The sequence below is a fragment of the Scophthalmus maximus genome, chromosome 7 (genome assembly GCF_022379125.1).
Source record: "Scophthalmus maximus strain ysfricsl-2021 chromosome 7, ASM2237912v1, whole genome shotgun sequence".
Classification (NCBI taxonomy): Eukaryota; Metazoa; Chordata; class Actinopteri; order Pleuronectiformes; family Scophthalmidae; genus Scophthalmus; species Scophthalmus maximus.
The window spans coordinates 12,254,467-12,264,526 of record NC_061521.1 but is presented as its reverse complement, the minus strand read 5'-3'; the positions used below and the strand labels follow the sequence as shown (position 1 = coordinate 12,264,526).

The 10,060-nt window shown below is 43.6% G+C and overlaps 1 protein-coding gene across 2 annotated transcripts; it reads right to left on the bottom strand.

The window, feature by feature from the left end:
* Nucleotides 1–201: 201 nt before the first annotated feature.
* Nucleotides 202–9,778, bottom strand: LOC118315036 (ubiquitin-conjugating enzyme E2 Q2). 2 transcript variants are annotated; one of them, XM_035641958.2, is made up of 13 exons: nucleotides 9,417–9,778; nucleotides 6,936–7,040; nucleotides 5,836–5,958; nucleotides 5,690–5,746; nucleotides 5,430–5,579; nucleotides 4,515–4,599; nucleotides 4,367–4,427; nucleotides 4,182–4,272; nucleotides 4,030–4,088; nucleotides 3,725–3,773; nucleotides 3,515–3,610; nucleotides 2,733–2,799; nucleotides 202–2,644 (listed from the first exon to the last, which is right to left on the bottom strand). In XM_035641958.2, the coding sequence occupies exons 1-13, from the start codon at nucleotides 9,573–9,575 to the stop codon at nucleotides 2,613–2,615; spliced, it is 1,134 nt and encodes a 377-aa protein (XP_035497851.1). In that variant the 5' UTR covers nucleotides 9,576–9,778; the 3' UTR covers nucleotides 202–2,612. The 2 variants fall into 2 exon arrangements, with proteins under 2 accessions (XP_035497851.1, XP_035497850.1); XM_035641957.2 differs by having other exon boundaries at nucleotides 5,430–5,582; nucleotides 9,417–9,773.
* Nucleotides 9,779–10,060: the final 282 nt, after the last annotated feature.

Sequence of the window (10,060 nt, the reverse complement as noted above, 5' to 3'; positions counted from 1 at the left end):
GCTAATCTGCTGGCATCTTTACTGCCTGCCGACCACTCCTGGCTGTGCAAAATGTTAACGTGTTATTTTATTCTGTTAACTAATGTGTGAGTGTGTCCGGTAGTGTGAAGCGACTTCAAGACAACTAAAGCGCAGTCAATTTACATACTCGAGATGGAGAATGTTCTAGTGGCTCAAATAACACACAGCGAAGCCCATAGATCGGCAATAATCTTAAAATTCTTTATTCATAAACTTGATGCAAGTTTACAAATTACTGTACATGGTCAAAATTTCTTCAAATGGAAAATGAGAAATAAAAGAAAACCAAAGCGAGCCAACGGTGCCAGACTGTCCTTTTTGTTTGTCTGCGTCAGAAAATGAATTGACAATTGAGATAAATGGATCTGTTCAACGCACTGTCCAGTTAGAGAAGCGTGCAAGTCCCTTCACCACGGCATGACTATCGAACTCAATGTACCCTCTGACCAGAGTTTTGGCATTTTGGAGGAAGGAAATCACAGCTGGATGAAGGCTTGTGTAGCGGGAGAACCTTAAGAATGTTTACGGTGCAACTTTTCTGTGTCGCCAAGCAACACGGGCCCTTTTGTGGTGAGGACACACGTTGATCATATCTGGAGGATATGGAGCAGTGTGCTGGGGGGGATACATTTTTCCTGATTTTAAAATATTAAGCTCAGAATGTGCTTGATGTTATAACTGACCTCTCCAGGCACATTGCTGCCATTTGTGCAAACATTTCTATCAGGAACATTCAAAGATCACCCACCGAAAACAAGTCTGTTTCAGTACTTAGGAGGGAAAAAGGGCAAGAGACGACCAGTGGGTTTGGGAGGAGCCGTTACGTGGGCTGGTCACTGTGCTCCTGCATGCCTGTAATCCTTCTGCAAATGTCCTTCCTCTCTTGAATTACAAGAAACGTGGCCAATATTATTGTAAAGCTCATTAAATTTCCTATTGTTGACATCATAAGTTTGAGTGAATCTTAACATCAGTGAAACAGCGTTAATCAATCCAAGAAAATAACCCAAAACTCAACATGTGCATGTACAGAGTCCCCTCCCAAGGATTGTTTGTTACCTGAGTTGCCATTCAAACGTGCTTTTGCAGACAGTGTTAACAAAAAAAACTGCAAAAGAACAAACAGATAGATACAGTGTGTGTCCTGTAGTATGGGGAACAGCAGTACAGATGGTGTACTACAGTATATTGCGAGGTCAAAGGTAAAACGTGGAGTCTGGAGTTTAAGGTCTGTTCTTGTCACACTACGTTCGCTTCACGGCAAAAGAGACACCTAAACACATCTGTGGTGTATTGTTGTGGCAAAGGGAAGCCCTGCAACTTCTGGGAGTTTAGCTGCTGACTGAGAAGAGTGAGGCAGCGGGCGGTGCATTTAATGTCATGCATCATGGTGGCAGATTCAAATCTTAACTGGGCAGGGGCAAAACATTACAATCATTGTAGGCCAGGAAATTGTGACAACTTTAGCAGAAAAATTGGGCAAACTGCTGGAAAAAAAAATCCCATTTTCAAACAAACAGCCTTCATCTATTCCCTCTGTAAAGCCCATCGCAGCATGCTTCGGCAAGACAAAGTGACAGTAATCAAACCCAAATGTCTTCTACAACATTGGCTGCGACAAGGCCCCTGAGCATCACGCGCTTAACTATGCACACGCGGGGCCTCAGCATCGCACTAGCCTTCAACCTCTACAGCCACAACCAAGAGAAAGGGCCACAGCCAAACTGAGCTTGACAGAAATAAGGCAAAAAGAGCTCCTCAGCTTCAACGTTAGGTCTGTGAGAACTTCTGAAGTGATGCATTAACGCTCAATCTCACCGTCATCTGGTGAAAACATCTCTTTCAATGCTTTATGGAGAATCTGAGATGTTTTAATTCCACCGGCCATGTCTTCACATTAACCACTGACAGATTTGTCAAACGACAACGTATTTGATCTCAGTTCAACAAACCTGCGCCATTTTGGATCTGCTTGGCCCAGTATACTTCACACATTTTAAAATGTAAGAGCTAAAAGATACCAAGTGGTAGGTCATCTCGATTTGAAGATATGCTCCCAAAATATTAAAATTGGCTCATGGATTTTCTAGGTTGTTCAAATAATATCTCTCAAACAATATTTGCATTCATGTACCACTTAATCCCCCCCCCCCCCCAAAAAAAACACCCAACAAAGACAGGTGCAGTGAGGTGCCACTTCAAGAGCTTCTGTATCAATCTTCTTTTTAAATCCCCATAACTGACTGTTCGTGAAGCCCAGTTTGTCAAAGCAGCGAAAGAAAAAGCATTTCCCCACACTTAAAGGGAGAAAAGTTTTTTAAAGACAAATGAGCATATTTAGAAAACAGGACTAGTGATACCCCCACATCCTCCTCCTCACTAAAACACTGAGAGGAGAAGCAAAGTGACACCAGAGTAAAGTCTTTGTCCTGGAGCTGGGCGGAGGAATACTTGTCAGATGAGCCAGCGAGATGGTTTTCCGCAATAAAGATGATATATCCCTAGTTAATTCAGAGTGGGGGGAATATTCCAAAGAAAACAAGATACTTTGACCCAAAGACATGTTTCCTGTGCATAGTGGTAGTAGCTCCTTATCCGTCCTCTTTCGGTGGTGTGTACCAGCCTGTGAGAACAGAAAGAAAAACCCTGTTTGCCCATGGATCTATAGCATAGTGTCATTCAGAAATATTCAATAGACATGAAATTCTTACCATTCTTTTCATGGATCTGCACGAGTGATTTGTATGACTGTTGTGCTCTGGCAAGATTGTACTGGTTCTGAAAAACAAACGCTCTGTAAATTTCTCGCTGTGCATTAGGACCTATGTAGACTGTTACTAAGGCAATCCAGAGTTCGCAGCTTGCCATTATTCCTCATCTTTCACTCCCCTGACTCCCAAAAAGGGAATGACATGACCACTTTAAATTGCACCGTCTCTCCAATACGCATGCATAATCTTTACCCCTCTAAAGTCCAACTAAAGCTGCTCTCCGACATGCACTGAAGTCCCGACAATTTCCTGAACTTTTCCACAGGGATTGTATATGAGAACGCTAATGTCCACAAATGTTGATGCACACATTTGCCGGAACTTTTCCTACTAGCACCCGAGTAAAATTTCTAGAAAATGTCCAAGTGAGGCCATGTCAGAATACAGCCGGAGAATTCACAGCGAGCAAGTTGGCGTGTTGATGACTGTAAACAAAGTTATCATCGTGTCTGGCCTCCTGCGTGCTCTACAGACGCCGTACAATTTTCCGTAGCTTATCTTGTAGTTGTGCACGCATCTATCTCCTGCTGCGTTCGTCACATGTGAACGGCAAAGTCTGGAAAACGTGAAGGCGCAATGCTCCAGATATTTCACAGAGATCATGTCTGTTTAATCGACAGAGAAACTGGTCGTTAGGGAACATCCCTTTCACAAGCACTTCTGCCTTTAGACACGGTCCAAAAACATGATGTGCAACCTTACTTTGAGCATACTCCAGTTACCTTATTGGCTCCAAACTGCACCCTGGCTTTTCCTTTGACCAGCGTTGCATTTATCTGCATAATAACAGATTCTATGGAATAGGCACTGCTCCAGCCCTGAAAAACACAAAAACACAAAAAATTAATCCACATCCTTTGTTTGTTTTTTCTGAGCGAAGGAAAATCATGTCTTAAGACATAAGATGTTATATGATGAAAAAAATCGAAGACCTGTTTTGTGAGAAGTTCCATGCACAAGGCCCCTCCTCCTAGAACATAACTGTAATACAAAAAAAATAAAAAACAAGTATTAGAAATGGCTATTAAACATTTTAAACGAAACATCTATGATAGGCCAAGAAAGAGTTCACTCGACTTTTTGCAAATTTGTTGTGCTTCAAATTGATTTCACAATGTCTTTGTTTGCCAGGAGATAAACTTTTTGTCCAAACTCTATTTGAAAATTGAGCACACAGCAAAATGTGGACCGAGTGGAAACTTTCTGCAGTGACATGTAGGAATCACAACACACTCACCCTCCGGAGAGCACGGGTGAGACAACCCGTACAAAAGGTGGATCAAAAGGAAAATTATCCTGTCACACGGAGAAAGAGAAAAAATTAGTCTCAACTCTGGGGAAAACTCTTTTCCCCAAAAAGCATTTGACAAACATAATGAGAGGACTCACTTTATAAGAGAAATTGAGCAGAATGTAGTCCACTCCCTCCTTTTCTTTTAAGACCTGCAAGTCACTATGCAATGGACTATCTGGGTCTACCCTGTAATGGGGGGGGGGGCAAGTCAAATCTAACAGAACACACAATATTTGGCAAGATAAAAAATGATTAGGAGCGACTGAATGTGAGAACTTACGTCCTTAACTTGACATGCCATTCATAAAGGCTGTCGCCGACTAGTTCGACTGAATAAATACCTGTGAAGAAAAAAGGAGAACTTAAATTTAATCTGCTGGTGAGACTAAAACAAAACAAACAAAGAGGAAATTTGTGCCAGTAGTCACCTGTCTTGTAACTCTGTGATCTGTAGATCTCCCTGAGTTCCTTCATTAGGCGGTCTGAGGCTTGCACTGAGCCAGAGACTGCACCCTGCAACACAGATCACACAGATTTATCACCCAGATGAAAGATGCCTGGACAAATGGGAAGATATGGTACACTGCAACGTGGAGAAGTGGCCGGGCCGCCATCATAGCCTGAGGGGAAAGTCTTACTTCTACTTTAAGTCAATAAACAATGTCACATTTGAACATTTCCAACACCTGAAAAGGACAACCAACTGTCCTTGAGTGAGGAAAGATGGATCACTTAACTTTAGAAGATAAGTCTCTCATAAGCAAGTAAGAGAAACTTCTGATTATGGAGCTTAGATGCTGTTGCAGTGACGAAACCAGTGACTTCAAGATGTTTTATCACGTTTGCCTTTGTAGAAATTCAGCAGTTAGAATGAGTTCCGTTTTACATCAAGTTTGGGTCACCGCTGTGCTACTACTGACAGCCAACACGACACGATCAGAATAGAAGAGTTTATGATTCTGGCTCTCATCTTTTCATCATCTTCACAACCAATGAGGCCGTGTTTAGAGTGAAAACACTGTTGCGTTGGAGATGATGGAAACTGCAGCTGCCAAAGCTGACAGCCCAAACTTTTATTTTGTAAGGTTTTATCATTCTTTTTCTTGCTGCTGCCCTCTGTAGCAGCAGCCACATTGGTTTTAATGAACAGTGACTCTGTGATTTGTTAAAATGCTTCTGTTAGTGTGAACATGCAGAAACTGATTTGAGTTTGTCACATGGAATGAAAGTGAAGAATTGATGTATTTATGTACTTAGCAGGTATGTATAAGCTCTTAGTCTTCTCTACTCTCCTACCGTCACCAAACTCAATAAAGAAAATCATGACGTGAATGAGCGCTTACATTCAAGTGATCCTGCCTCTGGTTTTTACGAATCTTCTCCAGGATGGCCAGATTCTCTTTTTCTATCCCATCATCTTCTGACTTTTTTCCCTCTACTGGCTCCTCCTCTTTCATGTCATAATGGTCCAGGTCTTGGTCCAGGTCAATGTCCTGCTGTCACAGTGTATTAATTGTGTTTAAAAAGAGTGTTTGAAACAAATCCGATCACCAAGCTATACATGACATTAGTCCACTGCACATTCAGTACTACATATAGACACCTCTCCCATTTCTTCCTCCTCTTCCTCTTCAGATGTCACCTCATCCGATGGCCCATTCTGCAGTGAGGAGAAAACATTGTGGGTTGATCGTTTTTAAATGCAACCAAAAGACAGAGGATTTTCATGCTTCTTTTTTTTGTGCCTACCTTTCGCTCTTGTGTAATCGGACCGGCAGGCAGAGGCTGGTCGAGCATTTCTACATCTGGATGTTGTGGCAGGTTGTAAAGCCGACAGAGATCACAAATGAGCCGCTTCAGCTGCTGAAGGAGCTGCGGGTGAAAACAAACCGAGGAACGTCAATAATGAAAACCAACCTGCCAAAAGAGTTTTTCTCCCAAATCTCCCCTTATCCGGTGCACCTGTTCATTCGCATGCAATCCAATGCAGCCGTCCTACCACAAAATCTGACTTTACACCTGATAGAGTAGGTTTTTGTTGACACTATCGTAGAAAAGGGAATTAAATTGTATGTCTGAAGTAGTGATGTGCTTGTGCAGTATGGTCAGAGGTGTTTGGAATATTCTGCCCCCTCATGTATGAAAACAGACAGAAAAAATGTTTTAACACCTCTTCATATAATGTAGCCCTACACAACACCAACCACTAACTATAACCTAATAATAAACATGAAACTGGATTTACACATTTCCAAAAATATCTCCAAAAATTGAGGTTAGACAAAAAATAAATAATAATAATTCAAAAAAAGTTAGAAAGTGGAAATTTGGGACATGTGCAAAAGTAAGTCAATAAGTAACTGTTTGCCAACTGTGAAGCATGTGGGTGGAAATATTGGAAATCCTTTGGGGGTTGTGTAGCAGCCAGTGCCACAGAAACACTGCATGGATAAGAATGAGGAATGGATTGCACTAAATGCCAGAAAATTCTGGATGCCGATGTCCTGCTGTCAGTCAAAGAACTGAAAGTGAAAAGTGGCTGTCTTTCTACAAAGGCCGAATCTCTGCGTAGATATGACACACGCTGTGTGCGGGCGACCGATAGCAGAGCAGTGAGGCCACGCACCACATTGGGAACAACAGCGGGAATGTTAACTGCATGCCAACTCTCTCCCCCTAAATGTCCTGTCTCTTATCAAATAAATCACAATGATAAAAAAAAAAACTCTGTATGTGTAAAAAGAGCCTAAAAATATTTGGTTGCGCTCGTACCTGTTAAAGGCGACAATGAGTGTATGCAACAATCATGATGTGCCTTTGTAAAGCTGGATCCACGAATGTCAACTTACCAATGTGCTGCCTTTCCTCACATCCTCTAAGCGCTCCAACACTTCAGCCAGACTAGGATCATCAGAGTCAACAAACCATATCGGGGGTGTTGAGGGATAGGATTCCTGCAACAGAGGCAACAATGGGACATTGGAAATTTAGCCAGTCATGCTGCTGTGTTGAGCTTTATCGTCGACAGATTCTTGTATATTGACGCCGCATGTTTTAATGAAACCAAAAAATTTTCCCAGGGAAACCTCATCCACTTTAAATGCCAAAATGATTTGTCTACTGCCAGATGCAGAGCTGCACGAGCATCTCCAGCACTGGAGGACAAGTGGCTGAGTGATGCGCTTAACCGTCAATTAGATCTTAATACAGTTGTTCAATCATGTGTGGACTAAAGACTCAGAAGGCAAATCTGAATCATAAAGCAGATAGCCCTTCATCCAGGAAACTACGGTATAGTGGGGTAAGAAGTACAGCTACACTGTTGTGGGGTCTAGCCAGCAAGCTACTGCTGTGTAACGTACTGGTTATATTTTCTGCGGCAAAGATCCTATTTCCAATTTCCAGACAGGAAAATGCAGCACTTTTGTGTACAGTGATGTTTGGGTGTAAAGTTACAAATTAATAGGTTTTATGTTGCCTTCATGTTACCTGGGATGGATGGTTGCATCTATTTATTGGCCGATAAATTGTCCAGGAAATCATTGCGACAAACCACATTAATTGCAAGTCTACGTAGAGTCAATGTTCATCTATGGTACGACAGGTTGATTGCATAATTATTGTGACAGGCCTAATCCCTGCTTTGTTGCTTTTAAGATACTTTAGAACAGAATAAACCTACTAAAATTTGCATTCTGATTCTAGCCCCATGTAACCGAGGTGACATGATTAGGTCGGTCCGTCATTTGCCTGTTCCTGCTCCGGCGTTTTGAGTATTATTTCTGTTTTGTATCATAACAAACTGAACATCTCTGGGATTTGGACTGTCGGCCAGACAATCTAACACCTTTCTGACATTCTGTAGACCAAACAAATAATTAAGGAAATGATTAGCAGATGAACCAACAACGAGAACGTGTGTTTGTGGCAGCACTAATCCACATCTTTTCAGGATCTAGCACCAACCATCATCTTAATTCAAAGAAACTCACACGGATCGTGTCCCACACAGACTGATCTTCGTCGCATGTGTGTGTGCGTGTGTGTGTGCGTGTGTCTAACTGAGGCCCCTGTTCTTAATCCTGGTTCTCTCTTGTTCTGCCCGTTCCTACAGCTGGATTTGCTGAATTGTGTTGAGCCGGTGCAGACCTAGTAACTACACCGTATCCAGTTAATCTCAGGTGGGTGGACCGGGGCGAGAGATGAAAACCACCTTTCTAACTTCTCATCTTCCAGCGAGAGGACCGCTGATGCTGAAAGCTCTGTGGCCGACCCGACGGGGATGCAGACCGTCAACATGACACGGCTTTGAAAACATTTTTCATGAGCCTTGTCTGTGTCCTCCAATAAATGAGCATAAGTGAGAGTGTGTGTGTTCAGAGAGAGAGAGAGAGGATGTGGTCAGGGTGTTGAGAACGTGCCTGAATCACAGAATGACTGGCGCCATGATAACAGTGAGCACTGGTTGTTGGTGACAGGACCTGCACATTTGTTTTGCACATGTTTGAAGATGCGTCACTAACAGTGAACACAACCTGATCCCACGAGCTGGAGTGGAGCGGCATCAAAAAACAACTAGGCCCATCTGATGCTTCGTACGTCCACAAAATCAGCTCGGTTCGCGCTATGGAAAATAAATAAAATGACTCATACGTACTTAATCAAAGTGCCGTCTAATTCACATGCACAATACACCGCCCTCTGCGTGCTGCTGGTGTCCGGAGAGAACGGAGAAAACAAGCGTCGCCACTTTGAGACATGGCAGCAAGTTCGCCACATGGATGCGTCTATTTACTGGACAGGCAGCGAACACAGGGGCACTTTGCATTCCAGCGAACGGCGTCTGTTTACGGTTCGGACTGCGAGCGGGACGTCCGGCGGCGCGACGCTGATCCCGGACACGAGGACGAGCGAACAGCAGGAGCGAGAGTGGCCCCTGCGCTTTGAAACAAAAACCACGCGGAGATCGAACCCGCCGACGTCCAGCGGCCGCAAAGTTTAGAAGCCGCAGTGCTGCAGAAGTGCGGCGCAGTTGGTCGTGCTAACCGGGCGAGCTAGCGGCGCTCAGCGCGGAGGCTAGCGGGGGCTAGCGGGGGCTAGCGCTACCGATCGCCGTTCTGTCGTTTTAATTCCCCGCGGCAGATTCAACACGAGACGCTGAGGGGGCTGGTTTTAAATCGAATCGCGAGGGCTGCTCGCACACTCGGGTGCAAATGTAAAAGCGAGCACTTTTATTCGGAGTTGATCGGCGAACACGGAGGCTTCCTGCGGAACGGCTGGGTTTCAGTCGATAGTCGGGGTCCGGCGGTGCTGGCTGGCCCCGGACTCACCGTGATGTTGCAGTGGATGATCAGCGGCTTCTCGCCCGTCACGTTGAACTGGCAGCTCAGCTCGTCGGGTTTCCAGTCGATGATTCTGAACCGCTCGTGGTTTGGGTCGAAGATGGACTCGAGAAACTTCAGTTCGGCCTTCAGCCCCGACACCGACATCTTCTGCTCATCTCAAAGCGCCAGGCCGCTGGCGGAGGGGGGAGGTCGGGGCGGAGTGCGACCGCGCAGTGGAGTCGCTCGACGGATCTCGCCTGTTAGCGTGAGAACAACAACAAAGGGCTGGAGGCGCTGACGCACCGAGCTCGAGGTCTCCGTCATGACACAACACAACTCCAGTGTGACTGGAATGAACCAAATGGTCCTTCTTTCAAAAAAAATAATACAATTGTTATGACATTATATGTTCAGTTCGCCACTAAAACCCATGGTGCTCAAAAGCTTTCTGACAGGAAGTCAAGGTTTAAGTTTCATACTGTAAATATGTGGATATAGTCTAATATATATATATGTGTATATATATATATATATATATATACACACATATATATATATATATATATATATATATATATATATATATATATATATATATATGTGTGTGTGTATATATATATATATATATATATACACACATATATAATATT